This window comes from Peromyscus maniculatus, chromosome 23 (genome assembly GCF_049852395.1).
Source record: "Peromyscus maniculatus bairdii isolate BWxNUB_F1_BW_parent chromosome 23, HU_Pman_BW_mat_3.1, whole genome shotgun sequence".
In the NCBI taxonomy this organism is placed as follows: Eukaryota; Metazoa; Chordata; class Mammalia; order Rodentia; family Cricetidae; genus Peromyscus; species Peromyscus maniculatus.
The window spans coordinates 16,905,684-16,930,966 of record NC_134874.1 but is presented as its reverse complement, the minus strand read 5'-3'; the positions used below and the strand labels follow the sequence as shown (position 1 = coordinate 16,930,966).

The 25,283-nt window shown below is 53.7% G+C and overlaps 1 protein-coding gene across 2 annotated transcripts in view; it reads left to right on the top strand.

The window, feature by feature from the left end:
- The window catches only part of Scarb1 (scavenger receptor class B member 1), a 68,091-nt gene extending 44,242 nt beyond the window's left edge, over nt 1-23,849 (top strand). Inside the window, exons 5-13 of one of the 2 annotated variants that reach the window (XM_006970668.4) lie at nt 1,036-1,131; nt 2,114-2,229; nt 5,659-5,825; nt 11,237-11,355; nt 14,049-14,122; nt 16,522-16,573; nt 17,286-17,432; nt 19,823-19,951; nt 23,066-23,849. In XM_006970668.4, the coding sequence (XP_006970730.1) occupies nt 1,036-1,131; nt 2,114-2,229; nt 5,659-5,825; nt 11,237-11,355; nt 14,049-14,122; nt 16,522-16,573; nt 17,286-17,432; nt 19,823-19,951 (900 nt within the window). In that variant the 3' untranslated portion in view covers nt 23,066-23,849. The remainder of the gene's footprint in view (nt 1-1,035; nt 1,132-2,113; nt 2,230-5,658; nt 5,826-11,236; nt 11,356-14,048; nt 14,123-16,521; nt 16,574-17,285; nt 17,433-19,822; nt 19,952-23,065) is intronic. The other variant, XM_006970669.4, reaches the window with a different exon arrangement.
- The last annotated feature ends 1,434 nt before the right edge of the window (nt 23,850-25,283 follow it).

Sequence of the window (25,283 nt, the reverse complement as noted above, 5' to 3'; positions counted from 1 at the left end):
CAGTGATAGGTGAGGATCCTGTGGGGTGAACATGTAACAAGATGCTGAATGCCCAAATGGTAGCACTTTTACAGTCAGGAGCCCTGGGTAAAGCCCTGCTCCTGCACCTGCCCTTCCCACCACCTCCTACCCACCCACCCACCCACCCATACAGACCCCTATCCCTCTCTCTTCTCCTTGCAGCTGAGGTTGGGGGTCCTGGGTGGGGCTCCTGAGGGGACAGGCAAGGAGACAGGAGCAGAGCACACTCCATCAAGCTCTGCTCCCCAGCCGTTCTGCTTAGCTGATCTGAGATTGACATCTGTTGCTTCTGTGACCTCTGATCCATTCTACCATTGCTGGCCCTTCTGTTGAGCTTCTAGACCCTTCCATGGCACTCTTTCCCTGGGGAATTTGTATTAAATTCTTTCTTCCCTTCCTTCCTCCCTCCCTCCCTCCCTCCCTCCCTCCCTCCCTCCCTCCCTTCCTTCCTTCCTTCCTTCCTTTCTTTCTTCTTTCTGGTTTGCTTGTTTGTTTGTTTTGAGACAAGGTCTCTCTATGTAGCTCTGGCGATCCTAGAACTCACTATGTAGACCAGGCTGGCCCCGAACTCACGGAGATCTGCCTGCCTCTGCCTCCTGAGTGTTGGGATTAAAGGTGTATGGTACCACTCCCCACTTAAATGCCTTTTTTTTTTTTTTCTTTATTAGCTGCTGGGCCTGATGGAGTAGGCTTGTCCTCTCTGTACATGGGAATATGAGGCAGGAGGATGGCAGGTTCAAAACCAGCCTGGACAACTTAGTGAGACCCTGTCTCAAAATGTGAAGTTAAAAAAAAAAAAAAAAAAGAGAGGGCTGGGGGTAATGGATGGTTCAGTGGACAAGCAGTTGCCCGGCAGCATGTGCAAGGCCCTGCAGGGGTCCTGTCCTCATCACTGAGTCAGTACGGCAGTGAGGGGACCTGTCTACAGCGGAAGGACAGGTGGGCTTGTGCCTGTGTCCAGGTCTCCTGCCCCCAACCTAGGGCTAAGGGTACCGTTCCCTGTCTTGCCTGCAGATGAACAACACGGATTCTGGGCTCTTCACTGTGTTCACGGGCGTCCAGAACTTCAGCAGGATCCACCTGGTGGACAAATGGAACGGGCTCAGCAAGGTGAGCAGGAGCGGAGACAGTCCCCAACCCCTGAAGCAGGGACTAGGTTGGGGACAAGCCTTAGGGGATGGTAAGTGCTCTGGAGAGGGCGTCGGGGTCACCCGAGGACCTCCCAGGTCCAGGAACTGTCCCTTGAGTGCTTCTGCTGGGAACTCCTCACTCTTCTGTTCCTGAGTTTTCGTTGACCAGGCAGACAGGAAGACATTCCCATAAAGATAAGACAATGGAGGCCCAGCACCTTGTCCGTGCCCGCCCGGAAACCCCCCCAGCACTCTTTGCGGGACCCAGCTTCCTGGCCGTTGACCAACCACCCCGCCTCTGTGTATCCAGAGAAATGTGTTTTCCTTCCTTCTTTGAATACACACAAATCCTGTGTGGGCTGTTTTGCAGCTGGCTCTTCTGCTCAGGACATCTTTGTGTATATTGTGTTTTTGTATTGTTATGTTTGCCAGTGTCTGAAGATGGAGCCCAGCCCCTGTGCATCCTCTACAGGGGCTCTGCCATTGAGCCATGCCCTTAGGCCCTCACTGGGGCATTCTAGGTACGGCTGCTACCACTGAGCCACACCCCAGCTCCTCACTGGGGGATTCTAGGCAGGTGCTCTACACTGAGCCACACCCCAGCCCCTCACTGGGGGATTCTAGGCAGGTGCTCTACCACTGAGCCACACTCCCAACCCCTCACTGGGGGATTTTAGGCAGGTGCTCTACCACTGAGCCACACCTTGTATATGTTGACTTCTGCTGGGGGAGGGCACAGGAAGATGCGGGCAATACGCCCATTGTACAGATGACTTAACTGAGTCCCCGACAATGCTGTGTGTTCAGGCCCCTCTGTGGGGAGCAGGAAGCTGGGCTGCATGCTCTGTCTACACAGCCTGTTCTGTGCCAGGGGTTGGATATGATATGTCTGCACCGGGGCATGTATGAGTTGCAGGCCTGGGCTGTCCCTCGAGGCTGCATCTTGTCCTGTCCTCCCACAGATCAACTATTGGCATTCGGAACAGTGCAACATGATCAACGGGACTTCTGGGCAGATGTGGGCCCCATTCATGACACCCGAGTCCTCGCTGGAATTCTTCAGCCCCGAGGCCTGCAGGTAATGCTTGCGTGGGCACGCCCTACCTCCTGAACAGGAGAATCTGCCTCTAAGATGATTTAGGGTCCACTCAGGTAGCTCCTGGGTGTGCACCTCAAGTGCCTGGCCCTTGGTGTCCGATGGCTCAGGTGTTTTTCTTGTCAGAGGTGGCTTGCGGGGGAGGAAGGATTTATTTTGGATTTCGGTTGCATGCGGATTTGCACCTTGAAGGGTCTTCCGTCTCCCCCAACAGCGCCCCCAGCTGGCGTCCAAGAGTGCAAACACGTTGCCTGGCTGCCTTGACGGTTTCATGGGTGCCATAGGCTTCTGCAGATCCCAGAGGGGCTGTGAGTGGGTGGTTGCTGGGGACTCAGTCGTGATGGTGGTGGTGAGAGGTGATGTTAGGAAAAGGTCAAGTTCTCAGGGGAGCTGTGAAGTGGAGCCGGAGGGCTGGGGTCTCCTGGAACCTGGACCTTTAACTGCTGGGCGCAGTTCCCTCTCAGTCTACCGATCTCCAACTCCCCTGCCTCAGAGGCATGCTGGGGTCTTGTAGCTCGGGCTCCACCATCCCAGGGTCCCGACTGTGGCCTGGGAAGACACGGTGGGCCTCTTGAGTCCATTCCCAAATTGGCACACTAGCCAGTGTTCCATTCTGGCCACGCTGGAGGTGACCTTGGCCTGGGGACTCACTGGGCTGACCTTTGAGCCCTCTGCCTCTCCAGCTAACACGGACAACGACGCTCTGTGCCCGGTGTGAACAGAGCCATGATGGGCTGAGCAGAGTCTGTGCCTGGGTGCCTGCGGCCCGTGGGGTAACTTTCCAAAGCAGAGCTTGGTTATTTTAGAAAATGTATTACTATTTTTTTAAGTTAGGTGTATCTGTGTGGGCATCGTGTGTGCCGGTGCTTGTGGGGGCCAGAAGAGGGCGTCAGATCACCTGGAGCTTGTGTTATAGGTGGTTGTGAGCTGCCCAAAAAAGTGGGTGCTGGGAATTGAACCTAAGTCTTCTAGAAGAGCAGTAAGTGTTCTTCACCATTGAACCGTCTCTCCAGCCCATTTATTTGTGTGTGTGTGTGTGTGTGTGTGTGTGTGTGTGTGTGTGTGTGTGTGTGTGCTGCTTATAATAGAACCCAGAGCCTCGCATACACTAGGTAAGTGGTCTGCCCCTGAGTTATATGGCCCAGACCCCAGATAGGATTGCAGATTTAGAGAAAACATCTTCAACCCAGCCTCTGTCTGTGACGGAGATGATTGAGACGGCTCAGGGCTGGGGAGAGGCTCGGTCAGTAAAGTATTCACCATTAGCGAGAGGACCTGGGTTCAGATCCCCAGAACTCAGAAGCAGGGTGTGCCTAGGAAGCCAGAACTGCTGAGATGGAGGCAGGAGAGGGCTGGAAAGCCATCCAGCCTGGCAGGATGGATGAGCTCCAGATTCACGGAGAGACCCCGTCTCAAAAAATAATGTGGAGTATGATTGAAAAAGAAATCCAGTGTCAGTGTCTGACTTACAACATACATACATGAATCCACACCCCGCACCCACACACGCGCGCGCGTGTGTGCACACACACACACACGTACACGTACACATGTAAACATACCCATAGACATACAAGTATCTGTGACCCAGAGAGAAAGGAGACAGTGAGTTCCCCTCTCAGGTTTGAGCTTTCAGGACAGGGACTCATTGTCCCTGTGGCTTTTGAACCTGTGGCCAGCAGTGTTCTGTGTGTGTGTGTGTGGGGGGTGGCTGAGCGGTGCGGCATTTGCTGCTTGGTTTACACAAGGCCCTGGTTCAGCCAGGTTAGTGTTTCTGATAAGCCTAGGAGTGAGCAAGATGCTCAGCTCGGGGCTGGGAAGCAAAGATGAAGCTGGGGAGGAGCCTGGGATCCCACAACCCCTCTCAAGGTCACCCTTAACCATTGGATCCCACTTTGTCTGTCTGTTTTTTGAGACAGGGTCTTGGCTGTGCTGGAGCTAGCCTGTAGACCAGGCTGGCCTCGAACTCGCAGAGATCCGGCTGCCTCTGCCTCCTGACTGCTGGGATTAAAGGCGTGCACCACCACTACCCGGCATAGACCCCACTTTTTAAACACTCCCCCAATCCAGCAGCACCCCCCGAGACCACCCCTTGACCACAGGGCTCTTGGGAGGCACTCCTCCACACCCCAGCCAGCTGCTCTCTGTGTTTCTCTTTTGCCCATCCCTGGAACCATTGCTCCACCCTCTCCTCCGTATGCCCTCTTCTGGAATCCTGTGAGAGTGGGCTGCAGGCTGGGTGCCCCTTTTCCTCAACCCTTCAGGAGGTGTTCTCCAAAAATGAAGGTATTTTCTTACACAGTCACAGGGATCCAAATCAGGGAATTTAGCATCGACCCGATAAGATCCTCTGAGCCGCCACAGCCACATAGATTAGAAAACAAACCAAGCTTATCATTTCAGGTCACGGTCCATCCTGGTGGGTGGGGGTGGGGGGCCAAAGCAGGAACTTCAGGCAGCTAGTCAGTTCACTTACAAGAGCAGAGTCAAACTGAGTGCACTCATGCCTAGGACTCAGAGAGCCGTCTCCATTATTTTATAGTCCAGGACCCAAACCTAGGGGATGGTGCCGCCCGCCGTGGGCTGGGTCTTCCCACATCGATTAAGGGAATCAAGACAGTTTCACAGGCCAGCCTGATCTAGACAGTCTCCCACTGAGAGTCTCTTCGCGGGAGAGTCTAGATGTGTCAAGTGGACAAAACTTACCATCAGTCTGGGTGAACATAATATTTGATTTGACTGACATGTTTATTTGTTAGATACGTTTTACTTATCTAAAATATTATTCTAAACATTACTGAGAAGACCTTTTGTTTAATATCAAGTCTTAGAAATCTGGGTGGCAGCCGGGTGGTGGTGGCGCACACCTTCGATCCCAGCACTCAAGGTAGGGGCAAGTGGATTCCTGTGAGTTTGAGACCAGCCTGGTCTACATAGCCAGTTCCAGGCTAGCCACAGCTACATAGAGAGACTACAGGGTTACATAAAGGAAAAGAAAGGAGAAGAGAAGAAAAGAGGAGAGAGAGAGAGAGAGAGAGAGAGAGAGAGAGAGAGAGAGAGAGAGAGAGAGAATGGCATTTCATTGTAAGTGGACAGGAACTCTGTAAACTTCAAACTATCTCAGGTGCCTGACCACACCTAGTGTAGCAGGACACTGTGCACATGCTGGCTGGCTTTCTTTATTGTTTGGGGAACAAGGAGAAAATTTACCAGATGGGCAGTATAGGTGCAACTTGACCCCAAATGGTTTTTTGTTGTTGTTGTTTGTTTGTTTATTCTTTTGAGACCGGGTCTCCTATCACCCAGGCTGGCCTTGAACTTGCTGTGTAGCCAAGATTGACCTTGATCTCCTGATTCTCCTGCTAAGCAGAGAACTATGGGAATAGTCCTCACCCTGCCTCCTCCCTGCAGGTCCATGAAGCTCACCTACCATGATTCAGGGGTGTTTGAAGGCATCCCCATCTATCGCTTCACGGCCCCCAAAACTCTGTTTGCCAACGGCTCCGTCTACCCACCCAATGAGGGCTTCTGCCCGTGCCTCGAGTCCGGCATTCAGAATGTCAGCACCTGCCGGTTTGGTAAGTGTCCTGTCCGGGTTCCTTCCCTGCCTCCAGGCCGAGGTGGGAGGGTGGCACCCGGATCTTATCTGCTGCCAGCTTGCAGTCCCATTAATCTCTGGTCTCTGCACCCCCTGATGAGCTCAGGGCTGCAGATAGGGAGCCAAAGATAAGTGCGAAAGATAACGCCACCCTGATAAACGGCCCGCCAGCACTCCTTATCCACGGGCTCCTGTCGCTCCGAAGTCCGAAGGGTCCTGCCCTGAGGTTAAGATTCTGACAGGGGGCACTGTGTTCTCGGCCATGGGGAGAGGAGTCAGCCAGCCCCTCATCCCCTTCCTGCTTCTGGAGGCACCACATTCCTTGGCTCGTGGCCCCATCCTTTCCATCTGGCACCCAGTTTGAGACCAGGTAGTGCTGTATGGCCCAAGTTAGCTTCTAACTTACATCCTTCCTGTCTCTGCCTTCTGAGTACCGGGATGGTAGGCACGTACCCTGAAACCAGATTCCCCCAAAAACACCTCATTCTCTGATCTCCTCCTCTGCCCAATTCTTGAAGAGTTTTCAGGACCCCAGAGACTGACTGGATGGGAGCCACTATGGGACTAAAAGATCTGAGTGCCAGCCGATCTTCAGCCTGGTGGCTACCGCTGTAACTCCCTTGCCCACTAGGGTGTGGGTGGGACCATCCCCCGGGGGAGCATTCACCTGGCGAGGAGCAAGGGCTTGGCAGAATCAAACCGGCAACAACTCTGTTCTTGTGTCAAAACTCTCCTCTTCGGCCAAGTTGGGTGTGAGTCTTGGTGCTGGCTGGCTGCTCTGGCATCTGCTCTGGCGGCGAGTTCTAATCCTGTGCCAGACCCTGCCATGACCCCGCCTCTGTTGCTCAATTTGGATACTTGGGTGTCAGCGACATGTTGCACCCCTCACCCCTCACCTGGTGGTCAGGCCTAGGCAGCTCCAGGTAACCTCCCACGCAGTCTTTCTTCTTCCTACCCATCTTGCTCGCCGCCGGTCTGCTACTGTGGTCCCCTCGGTCCCATGCCAGCTCACATTGCACCAGATGTGGGTCAAATTGAAATCAAAAGCTTCATCTGTTCATAGCCTCTCGGAGGCCCTCCTGATCGTGCGTCTTCTTTGGCCCTCCAGCCATTCTCTGTCCGTTCTCTTTGTGCCTCCCTATTGCCTGCCTATGGCTACTGATGTTATTTAACCCTTCCCGGCCTGTCTCTTCCCTGGACTGCAAACCTTGTGCCCTGCCCCGCCCCCCACCTCCTACTCCTAGGACATATGGCCTCATGGTAGTTGTTCACAACATGTTGAGACAGACACTAGAAGGCCCGAGGCAGGGTGGTGACCCGGGTCTGGTGGTTGGTGAGACACAGCCTCGCTCTGACTGGGTCTGACTTTCAGAGCCTGTTCGGGTGAAGCGTTCTCTCGTAGCCAGAGGAGTGAGCTCTGGGGATACTGCCGTAGGGGTGAGAAGAAGAGAAGACATGATAGAGCCTAGTCTGGGATTTCCCCTGGTAAGACAGAGCCTACCGGGTCACCTGCTGCTCGGAGCCATCAGAAATCTGTGGCAGGTGCCAGGTGCCTGGCCTGACGGGGAAACATGTTGGTTAGTGGGATTCAAGCTTCCAAGGCAGAGCCCTACACAGGCATGGGATCTGGGACTTTTCTGTGGGCGGGATGCTGTGTCCACAACTTAGCCCTGCTTCCCCTCAGCGCTTGATCCCAGAGCTTGCTCCAGTTGGTCCAGCTGTGACCCAGTCCCTGACGCTGCCTGAGGCCGTGCTGATTGGCCATGCTGGGTCACACACAGCACAGGAGCGGCGGCGACATCCCAACACCCTCTGCTGACAGGGACAGGATTTCAGATGTGCCAGAGAATCTAAGTGTACTTGTATCTGTAGCTTGTTCTTTTGGTTTTTTGGGGGGAAAGGGGAGGTGGGCACAAGCGTGTGTGTGCAGGCACATACATGCATGGAGGCCAGGGCTGGGTATCTTCCTCAGTCACCCTCTTCTCATGTTTTTTGAGGCAGATTCTCTCAGTACTCCTTGTCCCGGCAAGCTTCAGGGATTCACCTGTCTCCGCCTCCCGGTGCTGAGGTTACAGATGTGTACTGCCACATCTGGTTTTCTATGTGAGTGCTGGGGACCTGAACTCGGGTCCCTAAAGCTTGCTTTTTTTAAAATGGGAGAACAAGAAAGAGGAGGTGGGGGCACTCAAATGAAATGAGCAGTTTGGAAACCGCAGAGGGAGCTCAGCTGCCTGGCCAACCGCAACCCACGAAGAAGAGGCGGGCCTCTCGGGACACAATGTTTCCCAGCTCCTCCAGCCCACTGCCTGACTTTTGGTCTCTAGACTCTCCACCTGGCATCAGTCTCTATGTGGATGGAGTCATGATGTGTGTTCTTTCCCCTCGTTCCCTGATGCCCCCCCAACCCACATCACGTTGATATGTTCTATCTGCAAGATGGTGGGTGAGCTCCTGGCTCCTGGAGCTCCCTCTTGGCATTTCACAACTACGAGGGTGCTCCTAGAACATTCTTGCCCATGCTGTGAGGGTGCATCTGGGTCCACATATTCTGTGGCATTTTATCTGATGATAAAGAATGCACATAGGTTTCCCCTTCTGGGTCACGAGAACTTCGTGGACTCAGGACTCCTGTGTCTCATCTGCCTGTCTTGGGAGGGCCTCGGACCTTTCCTAGAGTGCCCCTTAATCACAGCTGGGGTAATCCTGAGCAGTTAAGTCTGGATACACGGGCCATAAAGCTATAAATTAATTATACTTATTGCCCGGGTGCGTCTCTCTGAGGGTGTTTGAAAATAAAAAATAAAATTAAAAAAAAAAAGATGAAACACACCTGCTGTTAGAAGGCCACATGGGTGTGCCATCTGCAGCAGGCTGTGTTGGCAGCCATGACACTCGATTGGAATCTGTACCTTCCAGGGCTGGTTATATGGCAGCTCCATTTCTCCGGGTTCCATGATGTCCCTCCTATAGAAACGGGGTTCTGGTGTTTGCTGGTGTCTCCCTTCACAGATTAGATGGGAAGGTGGAGACGGGGAAGGCAAGCTCGGGGTGACTTTAGAGGGTCCATGGAAGTGATATTAGGCCTCAGGGACTGACCAGGTATCTGTTTCCTGTTCTGATTTATTTTTGGTGTTGTCTTCACGGGGACTTGAAGGCCTCTGAGGGTCCGCTGCCTCTTTCTGACAGGACCAGGTGCCTCTCTGGAACCTCCCTCGCATGTTCTAGGACTCACCTGGATTCTCAATGACTCTTGTTCTCCTCTGTAACGAGTCTTTGTCTGTCTCACCAGCCAGCTCCCAAATAAAGACACGGAGACTTATCTTATTAATTATGAAAGCTCGGCCTTAGCTTAGGCTTGTTTCTAACTAGCTCTTATAACTTAAATCAACCTATTTTTATTTATCTACATGCTACTACATGGCTCGTGGCATGTCCTGCTTCTTTTGCATCCAGCTGGTGACTTCCCCTTTCTTCTTCCCAGAGTTCTTTCAGTCCAGAAGTCCCGCCTATACCTCCTGCTTAGTTAGCTATTGGCCATTTAGCTTTTTATTAAACCAATCGCAGTGACCTATCTTTACATGGTGTAATGAAATAGCTCGCAACACTCTGCTCCTCTCTGCCCACACACACCTGGGTAGGGCAGTGGTCTGCCACTCGAGGCTCAGGTACGGCGCTCACATCTGTCTGACATCTGGACTTGAAGATGGGCTGTGTCAGCCAGTGCCGTAAATCGTGTTGAGTCGTGACTCAGGATATCCCATAAGGAGAACCAGAGGGACCATAGAATGAAGGACATTTGAGAGCCCAAAAAGACAAGGGATGCCACAAAAGATCAAAGCCCCACACTGAAAACATCCTGGCCTCATTCCCAACCCGTGCTTGGCTCTGCTAACAAAGTCAAAGCAACCGTGAACCCGAGGCCACAGGCCACACATAAGCACCAATTGCAGAGAAGAAGGGGTTGGGGGCTTCAGCAGGGACAGTGAGGTTTGAGGGTCCTTTTTGGAGACTAGACTGGGATGGAATTCAGAGATCTACCTGCCTTTGCCTCCCAAATAAAGGAGGATACTATCGCATCTGCCTTTCGTTTTTATTTTTTATTTGCATTTATTTATTTGTTTATTTATTTATTTATTTATTTATTTATTTATTTATGTTTTGGGGTTTTTTTGTTTTTCAAGGCAGAGTTTCCCTGTGTAGCTTTGTGCCTTTCCTGGAACTCACTTGGTAGCCCAGGCTGGCCTCGAACTCACAGAGATCCACCTGGCTCTGCCAGGTGGTGCTGGGATTAAAGGTGTGCACCACCACCACTACCCGGCTGCCTTTCGTTTTTAAAGATTTATTTTATTTTTAGTTATGTGATTTATTATTATTATTATTATTATTATTATTATTATTATTATTATTTCTGCTCATTTGTACATCTGAAAGCAGGTCCCTGCAGAGGCCGGAGGTTTCAGATCTCACACTGCTGGAGTTACAGACAGTTGTGAGCCTTCTGACTAGGTGCTGGGAAGCAAATCCAGGTCCTTGCAAGAGCAGACGCGCTCTTAGCCGCTGAGCCGCCTCTCCAGCCCCGAGCTTTTCCTTTTTTTAATTTTAGAGTGTTTGGAATGTAAAGGCTTAGGAAACACCACTTCTAAAGGCAGTGCATCCGACTTCAGTAGCTCTGCCGCCCTGGAGCCTCTTGTGACCTCACAGGAAGGCTAGGAACTTACACATCCGGCTCTTGTCCTGGGACGGCTGTGTTGCGCCCCTTGGCTTGGTTGGTGGCAAGGTCCTGCCTCGGGGGTCCGGGAGGGGACTCTCTTGACTGGGCTGCCCCTCTCCCCCTGTGCTGTCAGAGACCTGCTCATGGGCACCCCTGAGCTATCATGCCTGCAGAAGCAGCCCGTGCGCCCGGCTTGAAATTCAGATGCAGCAGCGTCCACTCTCACATTCGTGTGGCCTCGGTTTTCCTTCCGTCTTCACCTCCCATGATTCCCTCTTGCTCCTCTCGCCGGGGGGGGGGGGGGGGGGGGGGCCTCTATGCTCTCACCTCTGCCACACTCCTACCTGGAATACCTTTTCCTTGCTTGGCGTCGGCTGCCCTGTCCCCTCCTCCAACCCCCCACCCCCACCCCCGGGCCACTGGAATCAACCACTCTGGCTCCATGCCCCCCATCCCCGTGCCTTGTGCCCAGCTTCTTCACGCAACGAGGGAGGATGCTCCCTGCCTGGTCACCGATGTGTTCACATCTTGTTAATGCCCCGCCGCCGCCGCCGCCGCCGCCGCCGCCGCCGCCGACTGTGGGTCTCTTTCCGGTCCTTATCCTGCGCCCGCCCCTGGCACGCAGCCGGGCCAAGGTGGAACCCCTTGTCTTCTGACTGCCCTTCCCCCTCCCCCTCCAGGTGCGCCCCTGTTTCTGTCACATCCTCATTTCTACAACGCGGACCCTGTGCTGTCCGAAGCCGTCCTGGGTCTGAACCCCGACCCAAAGGAGCATTCCTTGTTCCTAGACATCCATCCGGTAAGATGCGCCCTGCTCGAGTTGGGGGCTGGCTCCTATGGGTTGCTGCAGGCTACTGCTGTTCCCCCTCCCCCCTCTCTCCCTCTCCCCCCTCTTCCCCCTCTCTCCCTACCCCCAGCACAGAGCTGGCTCAAACTAGAGCCGGGGAGTCCAGTTCCTTCCACAGTGGCAGCTTCTAGAACTTCGAGCCATCAAAGGTCTTACCGTACCCCAATTCCATAGTTCAGTGATGTCATTCCTTTTTATATTGGGGCCTATAAAAAAAAGATATATGGTGGTAAATTAATTAAGAAATATCAGCTGGGACGTCTCCCGCACTAGAGATAGCCTTGACAGTGTCAAGACACTAAAGATTTCGAGACATCCGTGTGGGCCACAGTGTCTCACGGGGGAATCTGTGTGGGGAATTTGTCCCGTGTTAACTTGTAGCCACCAGCCAGGGCCAGGAAGGTGACCCTCGGACACAGGCCCTCTCTGGGATGACAGCCCTGCCCTCCTCCCTGCCTCTGGTCACCATAAGATGTATCCAGTCAGGCTGGTGTCTTTACCATTAACTTGGGGATTCTCGAGGCTCCTATCCTGCACGAACACCCCTGACTGCCTGAAGGCATTTTGTGCAGACCTTTTTTGTTTTAGTGGGTGGGGATGGGAACCTGGGCCTCTCACACACGGCAGGTGCTCTGGTTCTGAGCTGTGCCTCCAGCTGGCCTCGAACTTGCCGTCCTCCTGCCTCAGCTTCCAAGTGCATAGTCAGACCTAGCTCACAGCCAAGGTTATTGCAGAGGAAGAATGGGAAGCCTAATTGGGCACACAGAAGTTGTCTGATGCCTTCCCTAGGTTGTACCTAACTCCCCAGCAAGAAACCTGATGTATGCAAATTATTTTATGTCAGGAAAACCCTTCAGGATAGGGGCCTGGGGGTTGACTGGGGACCTGTCCCGTGGGCCCCTCTCCTTGGGGCAGATCCATGCTCCAGACTCCCAGAGGACACAGCTAGCCAGTATTAACTGTCTAGTTTATGCAAATGGTGTGGCACAGTGAGACCAACACCCTAGCTTAGGGAGTGGGGGACCCCCTGGAACTCAGGTTCCAAGACTGACACTGGGCATTCACCCTGGCAGAGTTCCTGGGGAGGGTCACGTGGTCACCCACGATGGAGTTGTATGCACAGTTATGATCCCCACACCTCTGTCTGAAAGTCATATCCAGTTTCTGGAGGCCTTTGCCCTGGGAGCAGGAGGGACCTGGGTACCTGGGTGCGCTGGGCTCGGAGGAAAGGCCTTGCCCTCTACCGTGAGTGGTTATGATCTGAGAGGTGACCTCCTGGCTCCATCATCCCTTGCAAGAGTCACATGACCTGGGCAGGGCTCACTGCGTTCTCAGCAAAGAATCAGCACAGAGCCCCCCAGTCCCAATCCTGGAGGTCTCTTTTCACCAACCTTCTCTCATTTCTTTCTAGAACTTTCTCCCTGACTTAAATGCTGTGAGTGTCAGTTCCCCTAGTGATTATTATTGGGGTTTTTTGTTTTGTTTTGTTTTAAGCATCTCATTTTAAAAACAGAGCCACACACAGGAGGCTTTCTGCTGTCGCCTCTGCTAGGAAATGACAGGACCCTGCATTGTTAGGACTAAAGAAAAAAAAAATGGCTACAAGCTCCTGTGTAATTAAACCTACTCACCCTGGATCAGGCGCTGCGCTAAGCTTCCTGAGTCACTGGGAAATGTCGTAAACAGATCGAAAAAGCCGTCCTTACTGCACGTGCCCCATACGGGAGACACTGTCTGAGGGAGCTGTGTGAGGGCTGGGGATATAGCTTAGTAGGTCGAGTGCTTGCCTAGGAGGCACTGAGCCCTGGGTTCCCTCCCAGCACCGTGCAGTTAGGCATGAGCCAGCCCTCAGAAGGTGGAGGCAGGGAGATTGGGAGTTCAAGATCGGCCTTGGTTATGTAGCACATTGGAGTCCAGCCTGGGCCACAGGAAATTCTGTCTCAAAACAAAACAAGCCGGGCAGTGGTGGCACAAACCTTTAATCCCAGCACTCGGGAGGCAGAGCCAGGTAGATCTCTGTGAGTTGAGACCAGCCTGGTCTACAGAGCGAGTTCCAGGACAGCCAGAGCTCCAGAGAAACCCTGTCTGGAAAAACCAAACCAAACCAAACAGAAACCCAGATGGAGATCGCCCCTCTGGTGACAAGTGGCTCTGTAGAGGGGACCTTGAGATGGCCAGTGTCTGATCCCTTTGGCAAGCATGTATTTCCTGAGGGAGAGCTTAATGTATGGAGGGGGGAAGTTTCTAGAAGGGTGCTTGCCCTAACCTGTTGCCTGGCTCAGGTGGGTGAGAAGCCCCTCAGGGCCCCAGGGCTGGAGCAGGCTGGGAGCTGGCCTTCATGGTCTTCTTCTTCTTCTTCTTCTTCTTCTTCTTCTTCTTCTTCTTCTTCTTCTTCTTTTTCTTCTTCTTCTTCTTCATTTTGCTTTTCTTTCTTTCCTCTTCCTCCTCTTCTTTTTAAAGATTTATTTATTATGTATACATACGCCAGAAGGGGGCACCAGATCTCATTATAGATGGTTGTGAACCACCATGTGGTTGCTGGGAATTGAACTCAGGACCTCTGGAAGAGCAGCCAGTGCTCTAACCTCTGAGCCATCTCTCCAGCCCCATGGTCTTATAGCTCTCCTCACTGTTTTCTGCTCCAGGTCACCGGGATCCCCATGAACTGTTCTGTGAAGTTACAGCTGAGCCTCTACATCAAGTCTGTCAAGGGCATTGGGTGAGTAGGATGGGGTCGCAGATTCTGAAGGCATCGGGGACCAGGGGGCTTCGTGCATTGGTGGATGCAAGGCATGGGACAAGGCATCTTGACTCTGGATGGAGACCCAGCCTGCACCCTGACACTCCTTCATTCCCCCTTTCCTAAGATCTCTTCTCCCGTCAGGTTCAGTGGCTAAGAGCACTGACTGCTCTTCCAGAGGTCCCGGGTTCTATTCCCAGCACCCACTTGGCAGCTCACAACTGTCTGTAGCTCCAGTTCCAGAGGATCTGACACCCTCACACAGACATATGTGCAGGCAAAACACCAATGCACATACACACAAAAAGAAAAAAATAATAATAATGAGGAGCGGTGGTGGCGCACGCCTTTAATCCCAGCACTTGGGAGGCAGAGTCAGGTGGATCTCTGTGAGTTTGAGCCCAGCCTGGTCTACAGAGTGAATTCCAGGACAGGCTCCAAAGCTACACAGAGAAACCCTGTCTCAAAAACTCTTCTCCCATCAGTCAGATTGGTCAATCCAAACTGCCCCCCCCCCTTTTCTGGAATAGAATAGATTGCCTGCTAGCATGTCGGTGAACCATCTAAGTGCAGTGCCCACAGAGGCCAGAAGAGGGCATGGGATCCCAGGGGACTGGAGTTGCAGACAGTTGTAAGCCCCTGTATGGGTGCTGAGAATTGAACCTGGATCCTCTGGAAGAGCAGCCAGTGCTCTTAACCATCATTCCCTGGATTTACTTTAGTTATGTATACAGAGTGAGTCTTCGAGGGCTCCTGCCCCATTCCATGTTTGCCAGGCAGAAACTTGGTAATGGGGGTCCAGCCTTGGGGCTGATCACTCCCCAGGGTCATGGATCGAATGCCTGGGAACCACTTCGAAGGATGTCATTGAGGAAGAGATGGGCTCTGGGCTTCGTGGCTTGAGTGGACGCCAGCAGGGTGTATAGGTCTCATACTCAAGAGCTTGGCCCTGACCTTCTGTAGGGGAAACTGAGGCCAGGAAGCACCTGATTCAGCTAGGCTCCTATACGTGTACACACACACACACACACACACACACACACACACACACGACCTCCAGCTCTCTTTCCACTTTTTTTTTTGGCACAGGGTCTCACTAAATTGCCTGGGCTACCCTCGAACTCATTCTATAGCCCGTCATGGCCTCGAACTTAGACCTGCACCACCCTATCTCGCTCGCCCAGGCTCTTGAAACTGGAGGCCAAGGTGAGCCAGCTTGATCTTCTGAGGCTGGCTTCCAAACATTGATTGGCTGCACTGCCTAAAATACTCCTTAGAATCTTTGTAGATTTATGGAGCCATGGCGGAAATGGAGATCTTTGTCCCCTGTCCCCAGCACCCTCCACACCGTCATCTGCTGGCAGTAGCTGGCACAGTAAGGAACCAAAGTCTAGAGAGGTGTTATTGTTACAACCCCAGCCCCATGGGCTTCAGCTTCAGCATGCAGTCTGCTCAGGCCTCCCAGCTCCTTCTCCGTGTGCGTGTGTGTTCCATGCACACTTATGTGCAAGTGTGCAGCGGCCAGAAGAGGATGTTGCACGTCCTGCTCTGTCACACTCCACTTTCTTCCCTTGAGACAGAAGCCCCAGCCCTGGCCTCTACCCCTCTCAGCCCTGGGGTCCGAGGTTCAAAGCCACACACACAGCTTTAGATCTGGGCTCTGGGATCTGACCTCAGGTGCATATGCCTGAGCAGCAAATGCTCTGCCCACTGCACCATCCTCCAGCACTGCCCCGGCTTCTCCTCTAGCCTCAGGGGTGTGGTAAAGTACCCGCTGCATCTAGACCTGCGTCGTGAGATCAGGTTCGGCTGCAGACAGCCGTAAATGCAGCCACCCAGGCTTCCGTGGGATGAGACTCATTGCTATTGTTTATTTATTTATTTTTTAATGTATTTATTGTCGTGGAGTGTGGGGTGGGGTGGGCAGGCAGGTGCATGCCACAATGCACATGTGGAGGTGAGGACAACTTTTAGAAACCTGTTCTTTCTCTCCTTCCACCTTGTGGGTCCTGAGGATGGAACTCAGGTCATCAGGCTTGGCAGCAAACACCATTACCTGGTGAGGCATGCTACTCCCCTTAATTTATTATTATTATTATTATTATTATTATTATTATTATTATTATTATTGATTTGGGGTTTTATGTAGCCCAGGCTGTCCTCAAACTTGGCTAGATAGTCAAATGTACTGAGCTCTTGCCTTCCAAGATCCCCATACGTCTTCCTGTCCCATTTTCTTGTGGTGTTGTGGATTGAACCAAGGCCTTGCACAAGATAACCAAAAGCTCTACTGAGCTACACAACACCCCCAGCCCCTAAAGTAGCTTCCATTCTCCAGGCCACCTTCGGTCACTCACTTTGCGTCCCCTCGTTTCTAGGCAAACAGGGAAGATCGAGCCGGTGGTCCTGCCGCTGCTGTGGTTTGAGCAGGTGAGGCGAGGCTCTAAGGGCGGCAGGAGGCGGTCCGGTCCGGGTAGGGAGTGTGCGTGTTTCTGAGGCAGATGGAGAGAGGTGCCGGCCTAGCTGATTTATCTTACTTCACCTTGATGCTAATGTTAGCCTAACATCCGGTACCTCAGTTTAGTTATTCGCACGGATGTTTTGCCTGCGTGTATGTAAGAGGGCATCAGATCCCCTGGAGCTGAAATTACAGATGGTTGTGGGCCACCAAATGGGTGCTGGGAAGAGAACCCGGGTTCTCTGGAAGAGCAGCCAGAGCTTTTGACCACTGAGCAGCCATCTACAGGGTTTGCTAACAACGACTCCGAGAGTCAGGTTCACTTCCTCTTTGTCTGAGGCGGGGCACGGAGGTGGAGATCAGCACCAGGCCATCTGATCTTTCTCGCGACCCTTCAGGTCCTAAGACTAGGTTCTAACCAGTGAAAGAGACGACTGTCTTAGGTGGGGAGGGGGAGGGGCCTTTGGGGTCAGCTCCACCTCCCATTGGCCAATGCCTCATCACGTTGTCCTGCCAACAGCAAGGGCATCTGGGAAATGTAGTTTTCCCTAGACTTTTTAGCAAACGCTCCTTGGGGCTCTCTGGTCTGGGTTTGGGAGGGGTGAGACACAAGGAAAAGTTCCGGGGGGGGGGGATGCAGTGTGCAGTCCGTCCCTCCTCACCTGCCCGTCTGTCCTTCTGCAGAGCGGGGCCATGGGCGGCGAGCCCCTGAACACGTTCTACACGCAGCTGGTGCTGGTGCCCCAGGTGCTCCACTACGCGCAGTATGTGCTGCTGGGGCTGGGCGGCCTCCTGCTGCTGGTGCCCATCATCTACCAGTTGCGCAGCCAGGTGAGTAGGCGGGGCGGCAGGACTCTGCTCCTGGAGCGCGGACTTCTGTCTCCCGCCGCCAGGTCTCCTTCTGCACCTCTCGCATCCTGCTCTGACTCTTCTATCTGCCCTGGAAGGCCCGGGACGCTCCGCAGTGGGTGCTGGGCTGAGAGAAGTACTCAGTAGTCATTTAACTGGGTACGACTTGGTGCAGACTCTGTGAAGCGCTTGCGGAAGGTGAAGATGGGAAGCTGGGGTCTGGCCTGGTCAGAGAAGCAAATGAAAAAGCCAGGTTAAACCTAACAGGGGAAAAAAAAAATTACCCAAGGTAAAAGATAACAGAAAATGGGATGGGCCAGAGCTGGGTGTGAGGTGGAAATGGGAGGAGCCACCAAATATATCAAAATATGGGGTTGAAGGTTAGCTCAGCAATAGAGCGCTTGTTGAGCAAATGGATTCAGCAAATGCATTCAAACATGCATTTAGCAAATAGCAAATGCGTTTAAAATGTTTAGCAAATGCATTTAGCAAATAGTTCTGCATTCAGTCCTCAACACTGACAGCAAAAACCATGGTCAAAAGTGATAAAAAGATCGAGAGAGAGAGAGAGAGAGAGAGAGAGAGAGAGAGAGAGAGAGAGAGGGAAAGAGAGAAGAGATCTGGAGAGACAGTAGTTGCGAGCACTTATTGCTTGGAGAGGACCCAGATTTCATTCCCAGCACTCACATGGTGGCTCACCACCGTCTGTCTGGAACCCTAGTTCCAGGGGATCTAACAGGCACGCACACAATTGGGGCATAGACACGCAGGCAAAATATTCACACAGATATGAAATAAATATTTAAAAAGCAGAGAAGGCATGCAATCAACCTAAAAGATAGAAAGGTGCCCTCAGGTTCTTTTCCAGGTTTAATCTTTGAAGTCTGGTGTGGTGGCTCACGCCTGTAATCCCAGCATCCTGGAGGGAGGTTGAAGCAGGAGGACCGGAAATTCAAAGTCACCCTTGGCTACATGTAAAGATTGAGGCCAGCCTGGGCTACATGAAACCTTTGTCTCAGAAAATAAAATAAAAGGGAATAGTGTGGTTCAGACCTGGGTGGGGGTGACTTATGTAAGGGAGGAAGCAAAAATGAATGAAAACTCTAACCCTGGGGCATGCAGCCGCTAAAAGCAGGAAGCTAAGGGGGGTGACTAGAACTTTAGTTCCCTTCTGGCCTTATTTAGGGCCATCCATCCACCCGTGGTGAGAATTTTTTTTCCCCCGAGGTCTTGCCCATAGATCTTGGGGTTACAAAAAACAAACAGAACATACCACTTGAAATTCAGGGTCAAGTCCCCTTGGGTGGTGGGTGCTGATAGCTGTAGTTATGAGGTAGTTGTGGACAGGGTGATGAACAGCTGTGAAGGGGGAGGGTGGCTGTCTGCAGGCAGGGAGTCAGTGGCCACCCGCAGGGCCCCCCACCTGAGATGTCCTGGGGCTACAGGTCCAACTTTCTGCTTGGTGTGCTTGGTGGGGGGCCCCTCACTCCTGCCCACCCGTCCCAGTCAGTCGGCTGGTTTTCTCTCTGAAGGCATCCTTGCTTGCTTGCTTGCTTTCTTGCTGTGGGAAGAACACATCCCTCTCAACTCACCAGTACCCCACTTCCCTGTCCAAGCACTGCCCCCCACCCCCACCCCCGGGTCTCATGTCACCTCAAAGGGGCATCTGGGAGCCTCTGCCTCTCCACGTTGGCAGTAGCTTTGAGTGTCTGATGGGCGTCCAGGCTGCTGTTGCTCCTCCCTGCTGCCGCCCAGTGTGAGCCGGGCCAGCCTCTTCCAGTTAACCACTGGAGAAGAGAGGGGGATCCCGAAATAGAAGGCTTCTTCTCACTGCCCCTCGGGGGGCTGGGGTTTCATCAGAGGCCAAAACAGCAATCCACACCCTACCAGCCTTGCTCTAACAAGGCTAGGCCTCACCTGTGTGTGTGTGTGTGTGTGTGTGTGTGTGTGTGTGTCTGTTTGTCCTAGTCGTTTTTTGTAACTGTATGCTGGCTGGTAAACAACATACTCACCCATACCTCGTTCTTAAGGAGAACAAAATTATGTTAACATTTCCCCCTGTTTGCAAGCACCATGGACTTGAGGATGTGGTGTAAGTGAGACCTTGCGCTTAGCAGGCCCCAGGCCCTGGGTTCAAGTCCAGCCCAGCTCCGCCAAACCAGACCAGAGAAACCCAAACACGCCCCATACTTCCGCTGGGGTGGCTCTCTGAGGCTCTGCTTGCCCATCTATCGGGGGGCGGGCAGTTCGCCCGTGGCGCAGGGTGGAGGACTCGGCGATTCCTGTTCTCTTCTTTCCCATCGCTTCTGGGGGAACCCAGGGGCTCCCCAGCGACACAGCGCGGACTATAAACTAGCTTGGTTGTCTTCCAGGAGAAATGCTTTTTATTTTGGAATGCTAGTAAAAAGGGTTCGCAGGATAAGGAGGCCATTCAGGCCTACTCTGAGTCCCTGATGTCACCAGCTGCCAAGGGCACGGTGCTGCAAGAAGCCAAGCTGTAGGTGCGTATCAGGTAACCCCTCCCCCCCCACTCCCACCTCGCCTGTAGCCAGTAGACCTGTTCCACACTCTTGGTACATAGCATCTGCCTGGGCGTCATCCACGCGGAGAGCGCCCGCCTGCCATCATCACGGTGGGTCCCATCTTGCCTGGGTTTCTTGGACCTTCCAGTCGGGTGGCTCTCATTCACAAGGTCCCGTGAGAAGCTGAAAGTTAGACCAGTTGCTTCTCAGCGCTTCTCCGTCCGTCCATCCCATGCAGTTTGCCAAATGCAGGTCCCTGGGCATCCTGGAAACCCAGAGACTCCTGCAGCCCCACGGGTTTGAAACTTGTCTTTTGCTGGACCTCAAAGGAAGGGTATTTTGGTGTAGAAGGCGCACCGGCTCCAGTCTGGAATAAGTGACTATAAGTAATTTGAGCATTAGTTGAGCGCCAGTTGTATACGCAGGCCCAGGCCCGAGCACCTGACAGACTGCCCGATACAGTCTGACTCTAGACCAGGAAGTGTCTGCCCTGTTCAGTGCTGGGATGGGTGGTCCCAGTGATTCACCACCAGATGGTTGACATCCTGGCTGGCTTGCTGGGAGCCAGGACAGCACTTCCCCAAGATCTCCAGGTCCCGTAGCATTCAGGGCTCAGGAGAGGCCGAGCCCTCCAGGGTGTGCCCCTGCCTGGGAAGAGACAGGAAGAGCATGGGCCCTGCAATTTGAGGTTAGCAGAAGTGAGTTGTGTCCCAATAGACGCTGCTATTTTAGCCTTTAAGCCAACTTGGGTGTGAACACTTCCTTGGAGGGAGCTAGAAGGGTGGAGGCCACGGCTCTGGGCTTCTGGGGGGCCCGGCTGGCTACTTCCAACAATAGTCAGCTGTGTCAGAGAAGAAAATAAAACAGAGAACTCTGGTGGGTATGTGATTGTCCTGGTAGGTGCCACCTCCCCAGAGGAGGAAGGAGGGCAGGCCCAGCTGACTGGGCCTCTGCAGCTCCGTGGGTCTCCTGTGTCCCTGGAGTTGGTCGGGTGGGGCCTCCAGGAGGGGTGAGGGTGAGGCCCTGGGTCCTGCTGCCTCCCATCCATGGCGCCCTCTGCAGGTGATGTTTGGTATTGCCAGAGGGCAGGTAAGGCGTCCTGGGTGGGACTCCCACGGCACAAATGCAGACTCCAAGCAGAGGTTGGATAGTCACTTTAGCCCCAGATGGAGCCCATAGCCGCTCAGCCTTAACCCTGTCCAGACCCCAAAGAAATGAATGGAACCGGGGTTTCGTCTTTATTTTCCCAACCTGGTCTAGGCCTTGTTTGCAGATTCCCCTGGGCTATGGAGAATGGCTTGAATCCCCACTCCAGGGGACACCCCACCCCCGGCACCCCCACCCCCACCCCCGGCACACACCCCCCGGCCATGTGCTGGGGTGGGGAGTGTCTTCCAAAGACCAGCTTCTGCATGCGGGGTAGACACGTGGGCCCTTGCAGAGGAGGTTCCCCAGCCTCACTGGCTGGCTAAGTAAGACTTGGTGAGGCCCCACACTTCGCCTTGCACCTGGGGTGTGGGGGTGGCCCCTAGGGGTGCCTGCCGTTGCTGAAGGAGAAGGGAAACAGGGCCACTGCTAGCCCAAAGGGTATTATTATATGAAGCAGAAAAAGACGCCTCCTCCCCACCCCCCATCCCCACCCCCCGGGCGGATGGGCGTTGTTGTGAAGCAAGGGGGTTGGCTGTGTGGCCAGGTGCTGGGAACGGACAAGGGTACTGAGTGTGGCCTTTAGGGAAGTGCTCCGAACCTCTCTTTCTCATTGGTCTGTCTCCCATTCTCAATTACTGTCTGTCCAACACAGTGGTGGGGGAGGGGCAAGCGAGGGGCCATCTGGTTCCCCTGGCTGCCCTGGTTCCCCTGGCTGCCCAGTGCCTTGTAGATTTGCTATGGTGTGCTTTTCTTGGGAAGGACCAGGCTACAGCCAACTCTTTGTTTTACTCCCCGGCAGCGAGGGGCATGCTGGGTCCCTCGGACTGGCTTTGAACTTGTGGCAATCCTCCTGCCTCAGTCTCCCGAGTCCTGAGATTCCAAGCCCACACCACTGCTATGTATGCCTTGTGTCCTCCTTTTACTTTGGATTCTGTCTGTCTGTCTGTCTGTCTGTCTGTCTGTCTGTCTCTGCCTGTCTGTGGTGCTGGAGACTGAAACCCGGGCCTTTTACTGAGTGTTCAGCCTCTAAGCTCCACCCCCAGCACCCCCGTTTTTTACTTCCCACCGAGACTTTCTCACATGCCGGGCTGCTGTGGCTTATGGTGGCGGGAGACCGGCTTTGGTCCAGGGAGAGGATGCTCCCCCACCTGCAGCCCTCTTTCTGTCTGCCCTGCAGTCTCCTTCCCTGCTTCAGGGCCAGGATATGGGGGTGACAGTGTCTCTCTGTTCTAGGGGAGGCGGGAGGCCGGGCGGTGGTGGCGCACGCCTTTAATCCCAGCACTCGGGAGGCAGAGGCAGGCGGATCTCTGTGAGTTCGAGGCCAGCCTGGGCTACAGAGCGAGATCATGGACAGGCACCAAAACTACACAGAGAAACCCTGTCTCAAAAAAAAAAACAAAACAAAAAAAAAAACCGTATGCTAGGGGAGGAGGGCTGGGGCTGCAGAGCAGGGGTAGATGCCCAGTATTCTTACCATTTGCCTGAGCTGGGAAGTCTTTTCAACATCTACAGCATCTTTTCCTCCTCTGTACCATTGCCCTTTCTCCATAGCCTACTGTCCCTAAGGCCCAGAGGCCCCCATCACAGGGATCCGATGGGAAGGTGTCTCTCACGTCCATGAACAAGAGCCATTTTTCACAGCTGATCCTGGCCTGTCACGTGACCCTGTTTTAAACACGGATTCCTGTGGACAGACATTTAGGCCATTCTTAGTTTCCCTGTGTGATGGTGTTACATACACCCACTCTGGACTCGGAGCTGCCCTCCTCACTGTATCCTGCCAGCCTCTCTGGCCTCAGTTTCCCCATCTCTGAGTTCATGGCAGACAGCGCTGTGATGGGGAGGAAGTGGGTTCCGTGCTGGTGGAATGAGGGGTGGGGACCGGGGATAGGCAGGGCGGGGCTGGCTGACCGTCTGGTGACTCGGCTTCTTCTTTCTCCACAGGGTCCCAAAGACGCCATGAGCCCCCCAAACCTGATAGCTTGGTCAGACCAGCCACCCAGTCCCTACACCCCGCTTCTTGAGGACTCTCTCGGCGGCGGACAGCCTGCCAGTGCCACGGCCTGAGCCCCCAGAGGTCACACCTGTCCGCACAGCACGCGTGTGCCCAGGCGTGTGCAGCAACACTCAGGGACCAAGGACAGGCCCGCTGCTGGGAGGGCGCCCGCCTGCCGGACGGACAGACCGCAGGCACTTTCCTCCAAGTGGCCTGTGAGCCGGGCCGTGGAGACTGCTGCAGCTGCCACCGGCCCCTCCTGTGGGGCGCTGGCTCTGCCCAGGGCCCTCAGACTTCATGCTCCCCTTGTCTTCCATCATCAGGCTGAAAGCCTCGGTCCCCACGGAAGACAGAGCCGTCACTCCTAGGGGCTGGGCGTGCATCGGCCTCTTGTGCCAAGGCCAGGCAAGCAGTTCCGGGTCCTGATGGGTGTGCACGCACACTCGGGAGCTGTGTCTGGCCCTCTTCCTCTAGTCACCTCAACACTGTAAGTGGCCACGGTGGCAGGCCCCTCAGGGTCCTTAGTTTTCAGGTATAGTGTCAAAGGTAGAGAGGTGTGGGCCGTCTACCCCTGGCACCCGGTCCCCTGGTGGCCTGGTGGACCTCCCCAGAAGGTGGGGGACAAGGAGGCCCAGCGCCCCGCAAATGCCCCTTTTTCTACTGGAAGAGAAATTTTATCATCTTTTGAAAGAAACTCATGATTGAAGCAATAAAGCCTTTTCACAAATTCCACACTGCCTTCCGTGACTCTCTGCTGGGCAGGGATGGGCTGGGGCTCTGGGGTCCAGGCCACATCACTCATTCAGGATGTGTTCCCCAAGGCTGCCAAACATGTCTCCTGGTGTCAGGCCCATGTCAGGCCTGCACCGGCCCCTAGCCATTTTACCACCTCAAGCCTGGTGTGGTACGTGGCTCTGATGCACCGGCATCGGGCTGCCTGTGTCCTTTCTCGGTCCTGTGGGGAGTCCTCCTGGTCTTCCTACAGTCAGCGCCCAGGGCCGGAGCATCCTTGTCACCCACGTGACCTGGGAGGGGCAGGGGGAAGGGTTGGGAGGGAGGGTCTAAGTTTGTTTTTTTGTTTTTGGGTTTTTTGTTTTTGTTTGTTTGGTTTTTCGAGACAGGGTTTCTCTGTGTAGTTTTGGTGGCTGTCCTGGATCTCACTTTGTAGCCCAGGCTGGCCTCGAACTCACCGCCCAGGCTGGCCTCGAACTCACCGCCGCCCGGCTTATTTTTGCTCTTTTAAGACAGGGTCTATGGTCTGGAGAGATAGCTCAGCGGTTAAGAGCACTGGCTGTTCTTCCAGAGGTCCTGAGTTCAATTCCCAGCAACCACATGGTGGCTCACAGCCATCTGTAATGAGATCTGGCATACATGCAGACCGAACATTGTATACATAATAAATAAATAAATCTAGAAAAAAAAAAAAAAAAAAAAAAAAAAAAGACAGGGTCTAGCTTTACAAGGCCAACCGCCAACCTGAGCTGGAACTCACCATCCCCCTGCCTCTGCCTCCCAAATGCTGGGGTGACAAGCAATGCCCCACTGTATCCAGATTTATAATTTCTTTTCTTTTTTTTTTTTTGGTTTTTCGAGACAGGGTTTCTCTGTGTAGCTTTCACCTTTCCTGGAACTCACTCTGTAGCCCAGGCTGGCCTCGAACTCAGAGATCCGCCTGCCTCTGCCTCCGGAGTGCTGGGATTAAAGGCGTGCGCCACCACCGCCTGGCAACCAGATTTATAATTTCTGTGACAGGGGATAGGCAGCCTCTCTGTGCTTCTCAGGTTGGTCATGAACTTCCGGGATCAAGGAATCCTCCCAGGACTGGGAAGTAGAGGCAGGAGGATCAGACAGACATTCAAGGTCATCTTCAGGTACATACGTTCAAAACCAGCCTGGGCTACACGTAAGACTGTCTTACAAAAAAAAAAAAGAAGAAAAAAAAAAAAAAAAAAGAGGAGGAGGCCAATGAGGTGACGCACGCCTTTTATCCCAGCACTCAGGAGACAGAGGCACCTGGATCTCTGTGAGTTCGAGGCCAACAGCAAGCTCCAGGCCAGCTAGGACTACATAGCTGGATTCTGTCTCAAAAAAAAAAAAAAAAAAAAAAGCAAAACTTGGGCTTCAGACCCCACATTCCCGGGGCCACCCCCCCACCCCACCCCCTTT